At 38.9% G+C, this 19,156-nt stretch overlaps 1 protein-coding gene across 1 annotated transcript; it reads right to left on the reverse strand.

The window, feature by feature from the left end:
• Window positions 1-8,441: 8,441 nt before the first annotated feature.
• On the reverse strand, window positions 8,442-10,416 carry zgc:114130 (uncharacterized protein LOC570332 homolog). The gene is made up of 2 exons (XM_053507655.1): window positions 10,245-10,416; window positions 8,442-9,593 (listed from the first exon to the last, which is right to left on the reverse strand). The coding sequence occupies exons 1-2, from the start codon at window positions 10,296-10,298 to the stop codon at window positions 8,580-8,582; spliced, it is 1,068 nt and encodes a 355-aa protein (XP_053363630.1). The 5' UTR covers window positions 10,299-10,416; the 3' UTR covers window positions 8,442-8,579.
• Window positions 10,417-19,156: the final 8,740 nt, after the last annotated feature.

Here is a 19,156-nt window from a genome sequence, read left to right on the forward strand (position 1 = left end):
AGTTAAGATCTGAGATTTATATTGGTCTTTTCCAAAAACAAAAAAAGGCAAACAAATGAAAAACATAATAATAAATCAGTGATCCTGTTAGATTTTGGGCTGACCTCCATGCCGGGAAGCCCGAATCTATGCTGACATCAGGTGCAAAGTTGCACTTCTGACTTTGTGTTTACAGAAGCAGTCAAAACAGTGTCTCCACATCGTTACCATTGCTAAGCAGCAAGATAGTACTTGCATCACAATTTCAAAAGCTTATGCAATTTCCCCAAGGAGAAAAAAACACACACAAAAAAAAACAGACCATCCCTGGTTTCAGAGTGTGTTAAGATTTAAGGGTTGTGAAAGCATTTTAGAGTCAGTAAAAAGACAGAAATTAGATAGTGGACATATTCAATAATTAACAGGTTGTATATTATATTGCTTTTATGACTGAGTTTATTGTGGTTTACGTTTCAATAAAAAAAAAATAAAAAAAAAAGAATTTCAATCTGTCGTGTTGTAGCATGAAATTAAACGCTTGGTAATCCCTGAGAAAATCTGTGCTGTATGTTTTCTTGTTGCCATGGATGTCTCGGAGCTGCAGCACAATACAAACCAGCTAAATGAATTCACTAATCCTTGGATAATCCGCTAATAATCACACAACCACTGGTGCCTCATACATTTCGATTTTGACAGTCATGAACTGAGATAGTGTTATTCGTGCTGACAGTAGGAATATTTGAGTAGCAACTTAGTAAAATCTGAAACGTTGATAACGGAATCCTGATCTAGTGGACATAAAGGTTTAAAGAATAAGTTCAAACTTTAAAATACCATTAGTCTTCTCTGTCCACTAAGCAGTTTTGCATAGCTATGACTTATGTTTACATTGCAGAGTAGCGAAGAATGTCCTCTCTCTCTCTCTCTCTCTCTCTCTCTCTCTCTCTTCCCCCTTCCCTCCTTCACTAAACAACTTTCTAACTTTTGCATTAAAGGTAACAGGTTTTAACATCAAGAGTGTCTGTGTGCGTTATGAAAACCATGTTTTTTCCCATCTGCGTCTGTTTGGGGAACACAGTTGTGCAACTTCTTGTGTGCTTTTCAGAATGCCCCAGGCTTCTGGACAAATCTGCACACGCAGACAGAAGAAGAAGCATGTGGTAGGAGCCACTCCCTCTTTCCTTCCTTTAGGGAGGGGATACGTCCGTTCCGCGACATATGCGGGAAGTGGAGGCAGTGTGCGAAAAATACAAAGGTTGCTATTCAGCTCCAACAGGATCTGAAACCAAGCCCCTCCACCCTCCCCGCCTGCCTCCTACTTCCTGTCCCCTCCATCTGTGGACTTACTTCCTCTGAGCATAGTTATCGAAATAACAAAAGAAAATGGAAGCATAATCTGAATATTTGTCTCATCTCCGTTTCTAAATTTTGTGAAAAGTAACGTTGCTTATGCCACTTTTGCCGGATTGGGAGCACAGATGGAGTGAGGAAGTTTAGGGAACAACTTTCTGTGTAACATTCTGTGCATTCTGTTCATTTCTAGGCCCAAAGGGGAGGGAAGAGAGGTCTCGTAAAGTACACAGCGAAACGTCATTAAGGAAGCATTGCGCAGTTTCTCAAACTTGAGGGCAAATTCCAGGCAAAACCCTGCTTTATTTTTTAGAACTCGTAAACTATTTTGAGAATATATGATCTACGTATTTTTGCGAAAACTTTATTAAGTTGTTTTCATTGTCGTTCTGATGAATAGTGATTCTGACACAATGTAACATACTTCAAAGGAGGTACTAAGCTGGTAAAACAAAACAAACAAACAGCAATCACTAGGATGGCCAGTTACTTAAGTAAACAAAAAAAAATAGCTGTGCTAAATGTCAAATGTTTATCTGAAGTCCAGTTTAAACTGAAGGTCATTTCAGTTGAAACACATCTCATCCTGATTTCCTGGGATTTCCAGCACACCGTATTCGATAAACTACAGGAACACATTTCAACATAAGTGCATGAACTTGTGTGAGGCCTTTCCTGCGCCTTAAACACCATCCACTAACAAGGAGAAGTGTTGCAGTTTGAGTTTTATAAACGCTCTGTTCCAGTGTTTCACTCAGACCTGTTATAGGCTTTTGTAAATCATTAAACTTTTCAATCTGTCCCTCATAATATTAAATCCAGGCTAAAAACCTGCCGGAGGACAAACTAAATGGGAAAAAAAATAACAAGACTTGAGCTTGAATGTTGAAGTAACTGTGTGTCGTCAAGGTGATAACTTCCTCTTTTTGGGTCTGTTGGTATGCACATACATAGGCGAGGACATAAAGGGAAGGAAGTGAAACTGCTAAAAAAGGAATGTTTTGGCCAAACAAATGTTTTAGTAAGACAGACAGTTCTGATGCTGAAATGCTAGAGTGGTAATCTTTTTATAAGTCCTGCTATTCTACTTCGTTACAATCCTTTATAACTTTGGCTTTGGTCAACTGAATTTCAATTTTTCACTCTGTCACCACTTTTTAAAAACTATTTGTTGTAACAGTGTTCTTTTTTAATTAAAGATCTAAAACTAAGGACTGAGTTATTATATGCTAAATATACATATGTCTAATATAATAAACTAATAAACCTTCCTGAAAGTTCTGGACATAAGGAACTATTACAAAGTAAAACAACAACAACAACAACAACAACAAAAAACATATAGCTTTTTAAGATTCAAAAATCATGAAAAATAGCATTGCCTTCTGACAGCTTCAGGGTTCCTGGTTCGATCCTGAGATCCTTAGATCACACACCATGTCCATGTACACTGTAAATGTCTTCTGGTTTAACCCCATCCTCCCAACATGTGATAATAGATGGAATAACTACATTAAACTGTCATTTGGTGTGAATAAATGAATGTTTGTGTGTGTGTTGCAACATCATTGACAAGCAGCTCATCCAGAACATATTATTGCCTCACAACTCATATTTCCGTGACCACGGTTTACTGACAATGAATGAATAGAGGTATATTTTGAAATACCTTTGAACTTTATTTAAGAACCCAAAATAGATAAATGTCAAAAGATGATTGTATTACGCACATAGTTTTCACATATTTTACGTGCCACAGCATATTGGGAGTGAAAGGTTTCTTTAAACGTCAATCGTCTATACCGCTTCAGCCTGTATGCATGGGTGTGTGTGTGTGTGTGTGTGTGTTGGGGGTATGGAGCCTATCCCAGAAGACTTAGTGCATGAGACGGGGTACACATTCACCACAGGGCACACACAAACACACGCTCATTTTACACTCTGTGGGCACTTTGGGAACGGCAGTTTGCTTAATCTGTCTGTTTTTGAGCTGTGGGAGAAAACTTGATTACCCGGAGGAAACCCACCAAGCACAGGGAGAACATGCAAACTCCATGCACACTGACACTGAGGCGGGAACTGAACCTGGACTCCGAAGGTGCAAGGTGACAGTGCTAACCACTACGCCATGGTGCCGCCATTTTATTTACATAAATGTTATGTTTTATAACTATATGATTACTGTTAATATTAATATTATAATTATTACCACATATAATTTTATTCTGGGTTTCGGCTATATACAGTATTAAAATCCATTTGTTTACGATTAATTCATTAGAATGATTCACCAGCTTGCTTTCTTTCTTTTAAATTTAGATTAATATTCCGTGTGACTGAGAGTTTTTGACTGTTAATTTGACCTTCCACAGGGTTTAATTCAGATCCTGCACCTGCATCAAATCCTGTATTTTATGAGAGGCGTTCAAGTAAAACATGGACTTGTGGTGAAATTCCTTATAAGTAAAGGCACAAAACGATTGACATTTACAGAAGCCTTTCATCACAATATGGTGGTGAGACTCTTAGCTGCGGTAAAACATTTGAATGGTGCAAACATTTTAATAAAGCCCATATGTCTGTGAATGCCAATCCTGGCCGAGGCGGCTGGAAGCGCACTACAGTCGTTCCCGTGATCATTCAGCGAGTGGAACGCCTGATCCATGCAAATCTTCTCGTAGAAGAGACTCAGCTGTCTGTGAGAACTTTACACAACATCATTCACCAACACCACTACACGTTCCAGGAACTCGGCGGGTAGTTATTGCCACATCCCAGGTGCAGTGCTGAACTCGTTTTTTGGGCCTTTAAAGGAGTTCCAGGGTTTTAGACGTCAGCAGGCAGTCTGATTGGGTCTTTTAAAACTTTCTACCTTGAGGGTATCCAAGCACTAGTGAATCGCTTAGATAAGTGCATTAGTTAGTTGCAATTGAATAAATAATTTTTTTTTCTTAATAATTTTTTTTTTTTTTTTAGTTTTTATTGTGATAACTGTCTTTTGTTATATTGGACAATCGAAAAATCCCGGTTTGACTTGAACGCCCCTTAAAACGATAAAAATGTGAAAATATTCATCTCACCCTCTAACCTTTTGGAATATTGTAAATCCGGTTGTGCACCCCACACAAGCATACACACACACACACACACACACACACACAGACAACCATGGTAACAGATTGTAAGCCTATTCAGAAGTTCCTATACCTAGTAACAGTTTCTAGACTGCTATTGGTCAACTACTGCACATAGGAGGAGGAGTTTTAGTGAAGGTTCAATGCAACTTCTCACGTGAACCATCTCAACTTGCCAATCACATGAAATGTCATTTTGTGCACTTTAAACTACCGAATTTAGGGTCGAACAATGTCCATTCAGTTCCTCTTAAAAAACTGCCCGGTTCCTCTTAGTGTTTTACATATTGCATAATTCCTCAAATTTCACAAGAAGAATAGATAACTGGAGGGGACATTGCAAAACAGCACACTAATGGAGATATTTATGTTCACAGTTATAGTTTTCATGATAAAGACTTGGGGCAGCACAGCAACGCTGTCTCACAGCTCATGTGTTCCATCCTGAGTTCAAGTGTGCGTTCTCAGGTCTTCTCCAACCTTCATAAATCTCGCCCATCTGTTTTGGATTGGTAACTCTGACTTGTTTGTAGGTGTAAATGAGAGAATGTGTGTGTGTGTGTGTGTGTGTGTGTTTGATGGACTGCCATTCAATTCGAAGTTCATACCCAGCGCTCTCAGGATAGGCTGTCGATCCACCTAAACCTTAACCATGATAAATGAATAAATAAATGATAATCATTTGGTCATAAATTAATGTTGATTTATTCATAGACTCATACTATCATACAGAAATCCTCCAAAACCAATCTGGGTAAAATTTCTCTGTGCAGTTCTTTTCTTTACAAACTACACTCTGCTGCCCTCTGGTGGTAAACATAAATTACTGCCTGAGACTGGAACTTAAAAATACATGACAAAGGTCACACACAGCAAGGGTGCATTATGCAGTGCCATAAATCATTCATTTATCAGCAGTGACTGCTTTATCCTGGTAAATCCCCTGCATATTCCTGGGGTGAGGGTGGGAGAATTCACCCCAAATAACGCGCCAGTCAGTCACAGGGCACCATACACGCTCATTCACGTTCCAAAACCGGAAAACATGGAGGACTCTCACGTGGTGAACATCTGCAGCTCAACACACAGTAAACCTCAGGATTGAACCTGAAATGACCCTGGAGCTGGTAAACTCCCAGTACTTCCTTGTTGAGGTTTGAAAAATGCTTGTTCATTCAAATTATGAGTGTGAGGTTAAAAACTCTATTCCAAATCTAATTTACTTCACTCAAACACTTATTTTATATCCTGTACAGGGGCACGGGAGGCCTGGAGCCTATCTATCCCAGGGGACACGGGGAACTAGGTGGGGTACAGGGTGCCAATCCGTCACTGGGCACGAGCACACTACACTTACACACTACGGTCAATTTGAAAAATTAAAGTCTACAAGATGGTAGTGTGACCAGCTGTGTTGTACAGTTTGGAGACTGTTCAGGGTGTACCCCACCTTGCGCCCTAATTCTTCTGGGATACGCCCCAGGCTCCCATGCCCCTGTATACAGGATATAGCAGTATAGACGGTGAGTAGTGAGTGAGTGAGTGAGTGAGTGACGAGAATGGACAGGATTAAGAATGAGTATATTAGAGAGACAGTGCAGGTGGGTCAGTTTGGGGACAAAGAGGCCAGATTATAATGGTTTGGACATGTGCTGAGGAGGGACGAGAGGTATATCAGGAGGACAAATCTAGAGATGGAGCTGCCAGGCACGAGGAGAAGAGGACGGGTTCTAGATGTGGTGAGGGAGGACATGCTTTGGCACTCCAACCTCCTGCAAGATGTGGTAGACAGAGTAAGACAGAGACAAATGGTCCTCGACCCCTAATGGGAGCACCCGAAAGAAGAATTAGCCTAATCTACATGTCTTTAGACTGTGGGAGGAAACCTGATTGCCTGGAGGAATCTGCGAGAACATGCAAACTCCACACACACATGGCGAGACTCCAACCCTCAGCCGTGGAGGTTTGAGACCACAGTGCTAACCACTATGCCACTGTGTCGCCCAAAACAAATCCATAAATAATCTATCAATAATCCATCAATAATCCTTCCTAAATTGTTCATGAAAAGTCCAATTGTATACACTTTGCAGAAAGCATTTCTTATCCGTGAAAAGCCATTTTTGTTTTCTTGTTCAGTTCTGACTCTTTTTATGGGTCTCAGTCCCTACATTCCTCTCCTCTATGAGGAAGTGATGCAATTGACAAGAACGATGGAACACTTCAGACATTTTACAAGGACTTCAATTCTCGTTTGGCCGTACTGTACCAATAGGTCCCCCCCTTCCACCCCCAGCTCTCTCTCTCTCACCCACACACACACACGCGCACACTCTACTCTGAGAGATCCCATTGTATCCGCAAGCCTGGAGAGCATATGTTTGACCTGAAGTCTTGGTGAATACTGCCATCTGCTCAGGATTCCACATGATCTGGGTCCTGTGTGAGAATGCGGCCGGGGCCTTTGTGCAGGCTCACTAGGCAATGTGGGAGAATCTTCCTCGTGCACAATAGAGAACAGCACAGCCATTTAACCCTTTTGCTGTTCCACCTTTTTTTATAACAAAAAAAAAAAAGCCTTGCCAAAAAGGATTCTCTCAAAAAGCCAATGATGAACTGATATACTGACCAAGTCGAGGATTTAAGAATTTGATTTCAGCTTATCGATTTTGCAGTCAGGTGCTGTAGAAGAAAAAGGTCACTTTGCCCATTTATTAAATTTTAGGGGTAGGAGGTTATGGTGTAATTGATGAAACATTGCACTTGTGGGAACTCTGATACACCAATATTGAATGTAGTTACTTGCAATTCAAATAAGAAATGCTGGAGATTTACATATGGGGGTAAAAGGGGAAAAAAAAACATGATTGTGTGGCCTATGTGTTGTCTAGTTTTAAATAAAGTGTTTAAAGAAAGTCTTCATATAGGAATAAAAAATAAAAAACTTTGATGACTTCAGGCCACGCACTACCAGGCACGTATCAGTAGGAGAGAGAGAGAGAAACTTTGACACAAAAGCACCCTCATCATTTCCATACAAGATTAGATTGGTCAACACCACAACCCCCCAACACTGCATTAAGAATAACAAAAGGCATCCACATCAACTTCACAGAAGGGTGTCGTTCAGTCTCCGAGCTAAGCCACATCGTTAAAAACCTTAGCACTCGCATAAATTACGTTTGGTTCTTATATTGCGCATTTTCTAAGACAACTCGACAAAAAGCTTGTGATACTTGTAAAAAGTTTTATTTTCAGTACAAAAACTTAAGAAAAAAATATATTAAACTTAACACAAAACATGAAACATTTTCTATAAATACAATAAAATAAATAAAAAAAAAGATCAAGCTGCTGGCAATGAATCAAATCTACAAAGTTACATGAAAGCCTTGGGGGGACAAAAACAAAAAACTTTTCAGAAGGTTTTTTTTTTTTTTAAACAAAACAAAAAAACAAATGGGGGGGTGCCATAAGTCTCTCTCAAATTCACCTAATTACAATTATAAATCTAACAGGTTAAAAAAAAAAAAAAAAAACAATTCTTACTTTAGACTGAAAATAAACTAAGTGAGAAAGAAGGAACAACTCTCGTCACCTTAATAAGGCTCTGCTGCCCAACAGTATTCGCAAACAGTGTTAAAACCACAGCAGCTTTTAGAAAGAGAAAAAAAAAAAAAAAAGTGTCCAAAACAGTACAGCTTAGACAAGAGATTAATCCCGATGTCGAAACGAACACTGAATCTATGGAACATTTGTACAAAAGAGGTTAAAGATTGATAAATTCTTTGGCTTTTTGTTTTTTATATATATATATATAAACCTTTTAACCAGCAACTAAATTAAATACTGATTACATACAGTGTTTCACTCCAAACCCACAATTTAACTTCGCTCTCTTTATCTTTTTTTTTTTTTTTTTTTAAAAAGAGTCTCATCACAAATCTGAACATGAAAAGAGGGAAAAAAAAAATAAAAAATCCCCTCCACTTTTTTTTTGTGGAAAATGTAGACGTCTTCTTCACACTCAGCTCAAATGCAAATGTCAAGTATCTGGCAAAGATACTATAAATCTATAATCAAGGTCGGAAAAGCTGTGTGAGAAAGAGAACTCTAAAGGAAGAAACTTGAACTGCCTTCGCTGCAAAACCCATCAGGAACAGAGAGCTGACTGAAGATAGGGAGTCTCTTGGCTGCACTGTCAGGAGCGGAAGACAAATCGGAGCCGCTCAGGCTACTGGCCGAGCTGCTGCAACGTCCCTCGTGGTCCGAGAGCGACGTGAGCGAGAGGCTCCGCGTGCCGAGCGAGACGCTGAAACTTTGGTCTGGGACACCTGGTGCAGTCTGAACGGGCGAAGCGGTAGGAGTGTTTTCACCGCTAGAGCAGCCGGAGTCGTGCGAGGGTTGGAACTCTGGGAACGCCATGGCCAGGAGGTCAGAGATAGTGCCTGATGAAGGTGGCGAAGCAGACGGCATGCCGAGGAAGGACGACTGAGAAAATGGTGGATCGAGTGGTGGAGGGTTGGAAGGAAAGCCTGCAAAGCTGAAACTCTGTTTTAGAAGGCGTGGGCGCTGGGTACTCGTGGGAAGAGAGGGCTGCTGAGGGCGGAAGTAGGGATCGTCATCGTTGTTGTGGACGAAGTGGCAGCGGATACCGTACGGGCAGAAGCCGATCGAATGGAACGTGCGACATGGTTCGGTCTTGTACTTAGGGTGGCGATTGATCCCTCGCAGCTCCTCGTGTCCATGCGCGAACTGGCACTTGTTCCCATATTTGCACGTGCCTCTTTCCGTAAAGGTGCGACACAGTTCAGTCTTGTAACGTGACGACGCCGTACCGGAAGACAGAGAAGACGACGAGCTGCCAAAAGACGACGCGTTCAGCATGGACCCGGGCTTGTCAGACGCCCAGCCCAGACCTCCCGTATCACCCTCCACCATACTGACGGCACGCTCCGACCAGAAGCCCATCTTGTTCCATCGTGATGATGACGACGATGACAGGGAGATTTCTTTGGCTTGCGTCCAGTTGTTGGAAGTTATCGATCCAGGCCTGTGATATCCGACAGCTGACGAAGGAGGTGACAAAGTCTTCGGCAGGTCATCCATGTCTAGTTTTAAAAGTTGCTGTAGGCAAAGAAAGAACAAAAAAGAATGATGGTGGGTTTATCGAATGCGTGACGTCATTTGATTAAAAAGTCGAGCAACCGTTTGAGCGAGTGTGCGCATGCGCAAACGATACAGCAATTAAACTTGGACTAAAAAACAAGCAAGCACATTTTAAGCAACAATTAGGCGTATTAAAAAAATAATAAAATAAATAAATAAAAAGTTACGCATCTCGCGCAAACCGCTTAAAAGTGCTGTTCATGCTCGTTATATCGAGAAGTTGTTTACATTCAAAGTACAATTCACGTCACGTATTTGTTACTTGTCACGTATAACTTTAATCCCAAATTATTATTATTTTTTTTAACAATATGAAATTTGCACCAACATGCGCGGCAAACTGCATCCATCTGCTTAAAAACAACTTAGAAGCATTTTAATTCGCTCCAGGACTGAGAACTCGTGGCCCACACGCTCTCTCTCACACACACAGTTTGTTTTAACACTCCTACTTACTTTTTGCAATTCTTTATTTTTAGTCTTCGAGTTGCATACATGTCTGCTTCTCATATTAACACGTTGTATGACTCACGTGCTCCACTTCCACTACTAACACACACACACACACACACACACCTCAAGAAGGCCAAACATAAAGCATGACGTTACCTTGCACAGAATGTCATCTCTGTCGGTAAACTGATTAAACGCGTACGACGGCATGTTCCTCCGTCTTCTGTCCGTCCACGCGGGTGAGTATTTGTTTCTGCTTCCACTCACTCTTGTTTTTTTGTTGTTTGTTTTTTTTATTTTCCCTCCACTCTTACACTCACGCTTCTCTCTGGACTCAAAACTATCACACTTCTGACATCACGTATTTTTAAGCTCGTGCGCTGCAGGCCACACCCACGCTCCGCCTATTACGGAGCCATTTGCAACCGGTCGCGTTTCAAATAACTCCTATCGTCTAGACTGGTGTACTGCAGTACTCATAAAAGAAAGCGTTGTGCAGCCTACGCAGTGCACTGCTATTTAAAAAAACTGATCCGTTTGCGGACGTAGCGTGACGTCACACGCAAAACTAAGCCGCAAACTTTTTGGATGTGTTTTAGTATTTTGTGTCTCTTTTTGTCTTTCTTTCTCCCTTTAATAACTGTGTTATTCCTGCTGGCCGGTTTATTTAATCTGTACAGTTATTTTTGTACATACTGTGTGTTATGGTTTGTCTATAACAAAAAAAAATTAATGGTGCTAAAAAAGTGTGCCCTAGGTGAAAAAGTGAATTTTCAGATAAGATCATATAACACCATTTTTCATAATACTTAATGCTTCTTATCTTTGGATCCATGCTTTGTCTTTTGTAAATATGCATACATATTTATATTTTTATCAGATAAAAAGAAACGCATTACGTAATACAATTACCGTACAAATGCCCTTTTATGTAGTGTCCGTAACTTTTTTTCATTTTAAAGCTTTTAATGGTCTTAAATGTCATTCAGGTGAAACTTGTCCAATTTAGATTTCACATGAAAAGACATAAACCTCAAAAAGTATATTATTCTAAAATGCACAGTTTAATTTAATATGGTTATGGACACTACATATCTGTGTGCATGGAGCCCTTCCCCATCCAACATGCAAACTCCATGCACACAGACCCGAGGTGGGACTCGAACCCGAAAATGGTGCTTAAATTAAAACATTCTGTGCAAAAGTTGTGCAAAAAATATGTAGTGTCCATAACCATATTAAATTCATGTTAACAACTTGACCCGGACCCTGGAGGTGCAATGTGACAGTGCTAATCACTAAGCCACCATGCCGGTATTATTAATGTTTAATTTCATCTGGGTCCTCTGGTTTCCTCCCACAGTCCACAAACACACAGATTAGACTATTTGGCATTTCCAAATTCTTTTACTAGTGTTTGAGTAAGTGTGTGCCCTGTGATTGATTGTTACCCAGTCCAGGGTGTTCCCTGCCTAGTTCCCCGAGTCCCACGGGATAGGCTCGAGGCCTCCCATGACCCTGTATAGAAAATGAAATACTGTTTTTTACCTTTCACCATCATAAGACATTAAGGATTACAATTACCTGAATAGTCTTCCAAAGAGGTTTTTTTTTAGATTTAGATTAAACCCATACAATTTAAGCAACCAGTCAAACAATCTAATAACTATAAGAGCTCAGTAATGAGAAAAAGCTTTAGTAAATATAAATGGTGAATTTTTTCACTGCCACTAAAAAACTGTAAAAGAAAAGAAAAGGAAAACACTGGTAACAGTACTGCATTATTCACCCTAAATCAGTTATTATTGCTTGGAAAACATGCAATTCACAGTGTAGCGATTAGGTAATGAATCATTAATTCCATCCCTTCAGTCAAAAAATATTCTCAACTATATGTGGATGTATCTGGGATTTTTCTTTTACCAATTTCCCAGAAAAGTTTAGAAAAACATGGAACCAATAAAAAGATCTGTCTTCATGCTGTCTGATCAGATTCAGATAAAGCACCTCCTGATAGCTTAACAACCTCTGGCTGTCAAAAATCAGAGCAGAGGAAACCCCAGTGCGTCTTTGATATGACCAGCTGAAGGTGTTGAAAGTTTCGCCGACTGGTTGAAGGACTGACATTAAAGGCATTTTATATCCCTCAACGTGGTGACAGCAGACAAGCCCGCTGTGGTCCCACTGTGACAGGAGACAGGGTTGTCTCTGTGTGTCCACACCGGTGTCTGTTTATATGCAACACCATGGATGAGGACTGGCTGGAGGAGACATGGTGGAGTAAAATTAAAGTGGAGAAAACCAGCGTTTGAATCTTCAATTCTTAAGTGTATATTATAGCCTACAGACCGTAATTATAATGTAACTATCTTAAGGAAGCTGGTGTGCTGATTTGCTTTGAAAGATGAGATATAACCTACCTAAAGTCCTTATTTACTTTGTTCCCATCATAGATTTCGAAGTACACACAAACACACACTGGAGACTGTAATTTTATCCTCTTGCATTGAAGTTCTCCACACTAACAGGATTCTCTCCATTGTTCCCAAAAACAGACAAAAGAAAGAAGGTTAGTCTGGGCCAAGATGTCAGCTTACCAATTGCATGTTGAAACATAAGGGTTCTTGTTGTGAGCCGGCTAAACCCAGTCCAGTCCACCTTGAAAAACCTCAGTAATCTGATCTCAGATGAAGACGTGTTTAAATGAGAAAACCTAATCCTGCGTATGAAGGAGAACCAAAAGCAGACAAAAGTATAATTTAAAAGTGTAAACTTGTCATACTTAATTATAGCCGATGGTACATGTAGCAAAACTGTTCTCGTGTGTATGCCTGAACTGTTTAATGCTAACTGCTTGTAATATATTGTTCTTAAAACGTTAAAATCGGCCCTGTAATGCATGCAAAGGCTAATAAGTATTAACAACATGGACAGAAGGTAACAACTACATGGAAAAATATTACCTTTCATCGTTTCATATATTGAGTTAAAATCTCTTACCTAATTCCAGTGGCTTATGTGGTAATTAAAAACTTCTTTATATGTTGTGGGATCACCATAATAGACTGAGATATTTGACTTGTCCGCTTTGAACTAAAAGAAATGTCAGGCCATGGGATTATATTTATATTAATGTTTATTATTATTACATCATAATTACTTAAATGTTCAAATTTAATTTTTTTTTGTTATTTACATTTTTCATAATTTAATATTATTTATTTATTTGTTTCAAATGTTCTTTTTTTATTATTTAACAAAGCCTGGGACAGTTTAAAACCTTTTCATCCAGTAGAAAAGGCATATATTAAAAAAAAAAAAAACACATAAAATATTTTTTACACATCTATTCTGTATCTTGATTTGGGCACATGGACATTAATTTACTACGGTGGATGCAAGACTGTTGCTAATCAGGCAAGTGAGGGCAGGGTGTGTGGTTATCGTGGAGGAGGAGGGGGCGAGATTTGATTGTGTGTGTGCATGTGTGAGGGCATGGGAGAGCTCTGCCTCCTTCTCCACTGATAGAGCAAAAGGGTATTAGAACATAATGAGTAAAAAGTTCTTGGCCTAACAATGCTCCCACCCCCCACCTGAGGGTGGGTGCTCAGGGGTTTTGGGTTAGGGGGGGAAGGGGCGATTGTTTAGGAAAGAGCAAAGATGGCTGAAGGCCCTCTCTGCTCTAATCCTTAATCACAACAGTGTCATGGGGCAAAGAGGAATGCTGCCTTAAAATACACCCCCACTCACAAAATCACTCATCCTAAATGACTGCACAGACAAACCCCTGAGTGCCTGTCACTCTTTTTGCTGCATGTGGGTGTTTAGGAATGCACGATCGGGCCAAAATTACAATTATAAACAGCATTAAAAATCGTGGATCATTGTCTGGTTTAGAGACTCGTCGTAAAATGCCAATCATACTATATGATGTTTGGTTCACGCTGGTCTTTCATTCGCTACATCTCAATGAGACAATACGACCAAGTGCATTCACACCCCATTTGAATCCATTCACACATACAGCACTCTGACATTCCGTTGCAAATGATCTGTAAACCTACAGAGAACAATGTCAATCAACTTTTAATGGATCCTGCAGCCGGGCAGTCCGGGTCTTGCCATTGGAAGCCATTACCAGACGTTAGGCATTAAACCCTGTCCTTTTAAACATGCACTGGAGTCATAGCTTGTGTGCTCAGTGCCATAACAGAACATGAAAAGGATATTTCACACTCGCTTCACAGAATTGTTCTTATGCTAATTGAGAGTGCGGGGATCCGAGGTAAGAAAGGCACATGGGTGAAGTGACAAAAGGCTTTTCAAAAGGCGTTATACACTCTGTTTATAGATTTGAAAAAGGACCACTTATGCATATGATTCATGTAGCTCGTGACCTTCGGTGACCTGAACTGACATATGACTCATTTTTACATTCCCTGTGCACACTGATGGGACGTCTGAATAAAGGGCTCCATATTGTTTTAGCAAAAGTTATGATACGGAGAAAAAGCTGTCTCTTAAATATCAAAACAGAACAGATTCAGATTCTAGCCATCTGTAAATAGGCCACCATGTTTTTTTAATAGTTATTTTAAATATCAGTTTTGATAGAATTCGGATAAATTGCTCATTGGAGTGTGTGTGGTTATGCTGTTACTCAGGCTCACAGATGTCCACTTTCTCAGGGCTGAATATATACTACTTAACTAACTAACTAACTAACTAACTAACTACAACAGTCATTTGTAGATTAAATGATGTAAATACCAATATAATGTACATGGTTATGTGTGTATAGTATTAGTACAACAGCAGCAAAGTTACCTTTATGATATTGTAATAAAAAGTAAGTAATAAAAAAGTAACTTGAACATGTGCACAGGAATAAAAAGAAAATCCAGCTAAAAAGGCCTTTAACACATTTAAACCACAGGAACACAAGCTATTTGCAATTACAATTAGCCACCTATAGTGAACAACAGCACAGAGATGATGTTCCTGGAGTAATCAAGACTCCGCTTTCAGATACTTTTTCAGGTTCGCATACACAGAGACATTTCCTTTTCAACTCCTTTTCTTCATGCTCCCTACTTTTGTACTATATATTTGGGTATAGATATTAGATATAAGATACTACGTCTTTTTTTCGCCTTTATTAGATGATTATTAAAAAATAATAATAATCTAATAAATAATTTTATTATGTTTCTTTATAGGTCATAGTTGTATATTAGTATAATAAAATAAATACAAAGTAAACTGATAATGGCATAATGCATAAACTTTATATTATACTTTAGATATTTTTAATCACACACATATCACACACACACACATATCACACATATCTCTTTAGATATCTAGCACAATCATGTCAAAATGGTTTTTAATCTTTTTTAATAACATTTTACCTTGTCTAACATTTATATTATTTTAAATGCTTTATATGTGGTGAAATATGGTATAAATTGATGAGTCAGTTAAAGGCGAGGCTGCAACTTGTACTTTTCTGCCTGAACCTTGTCAACTTGTCCTTGTGACTGGTGTAAATGTGCCGTCTGTACTTCAAATCTGTAAATTAATATCGGCCTCATACTTAAGGAAGTGTTTACCTAAGAAGGTTTATGAGAAGGTAATCATCAACACTAGCATTATTACTAACTTTCATGGGCTAGCTTACTGCTAACACTATTGCCATTGTCTGTTCTTGTTGCCGTGTTGCAATTTTGATCCAAAATGTTGCATGATTTTTTTATTTAGATGCAGTACATGCACAGTTAAGTTGTCCGAATTAGTCCTAGTCCGAATTGGCCATTCACAAGCACAGAAGTGGGATGCATTCTATCACGCTCATGGTGTTTTCCAAAAAGTTTAATAACAACATCATATAAACCTACTGAAGTTCCCTATAGTATAAGTAGGGATAGGAATCACAAGAGACCATCTGATACAATATGATCACAATACCTTTACTATTTTCAATTTATATTGCGATTCTTCTAGTATCATGATTTAAAAAATATCCAGATTGTATAGTATTATTATTTTTATTATAGATTGAGTTTCAATTCTAAACAAACCTAGCAAATGATATGCTCCTTCCACACAGGATGCTGTGCTCCCTGTCTATGTGAGAATAGCTTAGAGCACACCACCTATAGGGTTAAAGAGAAACGGCAACATTTTACCACTTCAAATGCAAACATATATAAGTTTAGTAATGTGGTAATACATGAATTGCCACACAAAAGAATTGTGCCTTCTGCCTGTGCTTGGTGGGTTTCCTCTATGTACACCGGTTTCCTCCCACAGTCCAAAGACATGCAGATTAGGTTAACTGGCGTTCCCAAATTGCCTATACTGTGTGAATGAGCGTGTGTATGTGTACATACCTTGCGATGGATTGGCACCCCGCCCAGGGTGGATCCCGCCTTGTGTCCTAAGTCTCCTGGGATACTGTAGGCTCCAGGCCCCCCACAACCCTGTATAAAGGATGAAGTTATTTAGAGGATGAATGAGTAATTGAAGCGTTAGTACCCAGTTTATCTAAATGTACAAATGCTTATGTACTTGTAAGTGTTATCCATTTTAATCCAATTATATTTTTATTTACACACAACATCATTAAATGCTTTTATTATTTCACGAACTGTTTACAGAATATTTAATTCACTAGAATTATTAAACATTTGCATCGTGTTCCACCAGGAGGTGCTGCATCATCTTCAGCCCCCCCCCCCCCCCTTTCCATTTTCCAGTGCGACTGGACAGCTGTGATATTTACTGTGTTTAACCTTTTGGTCTAAGTAGGACCATCAATCTTACAGGTCCTGACACAGCTAGGACCAGGCGACGCAGCCACACTTAGACAAGTCAAAACGATCTGGACTTACGACAACCTGAAAGGTAAACCTTCCGCATTGTTTTGCTTTTGCCTGAGGTTAAGTGCCTAAGTGTGTGTGTTTGTGTTCGAAGATTGAGAGCGTGTGTTTAGGAGATAGGGGCCAGCAATCCCAGTCCTAAGGGCAACAGGTGTCCAGTTACCTTAAAGGAAACAAGTCCTGCAAAAACCATAGCAAGTTCTTACAAAACAACCATGTAGGTGCATCGGATATATTATTGTAGGATACAATACAATTTCTCTGAATTTTTTTTACTAAAATTTTACTTAAATCAATAGTATATAAAGAAATTTGAGAAGTCACACAGCAATTATTTGAGTGGGTATAAGTAAATAAAATAGACAAAACTATAATTATAAAAATATAAACATTAATTAAAGATTGAAATAGATGTAAAATCAGTTTCATACTGGCGTCACATTAAAAAATAAATCAGACATGCTTCACTATTAGCTTTGTTATTTATAACAATATATTATGTATAAAAAAGGCTAATATTTATTATTATTATTATTATTATTATTATTATTATTATTATTATTATTATTATTATTATTAATAATTATTTCTATTATTATTATAAATTTCTAACTGCAAAATATCCAAAGTGTTTTATTTTGCCAAGTAATGCAAAGTTTAATTCAATAATAATTGAACATTTTGGCATTTATAGTTACAACTTGTCATTGCTTAAATTATGGAATGCTTTTCCCTCACTTTCATTTTCTAGCAGTTAAAAAAATCAGTTATTGAACCTGTCCTGGATACTTTAAAACGCACCTTTATAATACCTCATACTTTTAAATCTTTTTTTTTTTTTTACCCATAGATTATGTGGTGTGTCTGCTCTAATTCCAGTCTCTGTAAATGTATTGTTAATATATGAGTTGCGTTCAAGTCAAAGCGGGACTTAACAATAGAACAGTTATGAAAGTGAAACCTTCCTTTATTTCTCTATATAATCCCTTGTTACACTAATGCACTTATCCCAGCATTTCACTTGTGCATGGATACCATGAAGGTAGAAAGTTTTCTCAGTACTCTGGAGCCAGGATCAGACTGTCTTCGTCACATCTGAAATGCTCCAATCCTATCATGGCCTAAACATGTTGAAATGGCTTTGAACAAGGTCAGGACTATACAGGGGATGTGGTAATAACTCCCAGCTGAGTTCCTGTAATGTGCAAGTGGTGTTGGTGAATGTGGTGTATACAGTTCCCACAGACAGATTGATAGAAGACAGTGCTTCTTCTACAGATTGATGAATAATTATATGTTGCTTCTTAAGGATCAGATGTTCCACTGTCTGAATGTTCACAGGAACGACTGCAGTGAGCTCTGAGCCACCTCAATCAGGATCAACATGGATTGTAAAATATTTGCACTATTCATACACATACTGTAATATATACACATAAAAGTGAAAAAACCTGCACCCCTCTTATGTTGTCTTCTGTTGTCTTATTAGCACTTTCTGTTCGAGGTTTACTGTCTCCCCAGGTGTAAACGTGTTACATCAGTTCATTTGTAACTGCGGTGCGAACATTAATGAACGGCCCACTTGTGATTTGCACAAAAGAAGAGCAGCGTGCTATGGTTTGTTCTTTGTGGTCTGAAACAACTCATGGAAGAGCAAAAACAGAAGCGTTTAGATATCCGCAAACAAAGTTTTGACCAATACTCTAAGGAAGTAAAAAGACTCATTACTGGTGACGAGACATAGAGACATGGACGGGACACGGCAGAGTAAGGAACGGAATCTTCCCTGTAATCCTGATCCCGCTTCATCAGACTTTCTCCTGTTTGGCCCCCTGGAAGCCCTACGAGGATGAAGATTCACTTCTGATGAAGAAGTGAAGACAGCAGCGCATTTTTTTAAATGAGGGAATACGAAAACTTTTTGACAGATAGACAAAGTGTTTTGAAAAGCAAGGAGATTATGTTGAAAGTAGATGTATTATCTATCTATCTATCTTGGTATTGGTAGATTTTCACTGAAGGCATCAAAACTATGAATGAACACGTGGAGTTATGTACTTAACAAAAAAAGGTGAAATAACTGAAAACATGTTTTATATTCTAGTTTCTTCAAAATTGCCACCCTTTGCTCTGATTACTGCTTTGCACACTCTTGGCATTCTCTCGATGAACTTTAAGCGGTAG

Source organism: Clarias gariepinus, chromosome 11, assembly GCF_024256425.1.
Source record: "Clarias gariepinus isolate MV-2021 ecotype Netherlands chromosome 11, CGAR_prim_01v2, whole genome shotgun sequence".
Classification (NCBI taxonomy): domain Eukaryota; kingdom Metazoa; phylum Chordata; class Actinopteri; order Siluriformes; family Clariidae; genus Clarias; species Clarias gariepinus.

Bases quoted from the DNA above. Each gene is read 5' to 3' on its own strand.
- zgc:114130 (XM_053507655.1), bottom strand. From the start codon at position 10,298: ATGCCGTCGTACGCGTTTAATCAGTTTACCGACAGAGATGACATTCTG. The intron at 9,594-10,244 runs GTAACGTCATGC...CTTTGCCTACAG, and splicing joins GAGATGACATTCTGTGCAAG to CAACTTTTAAAACTAGACAT.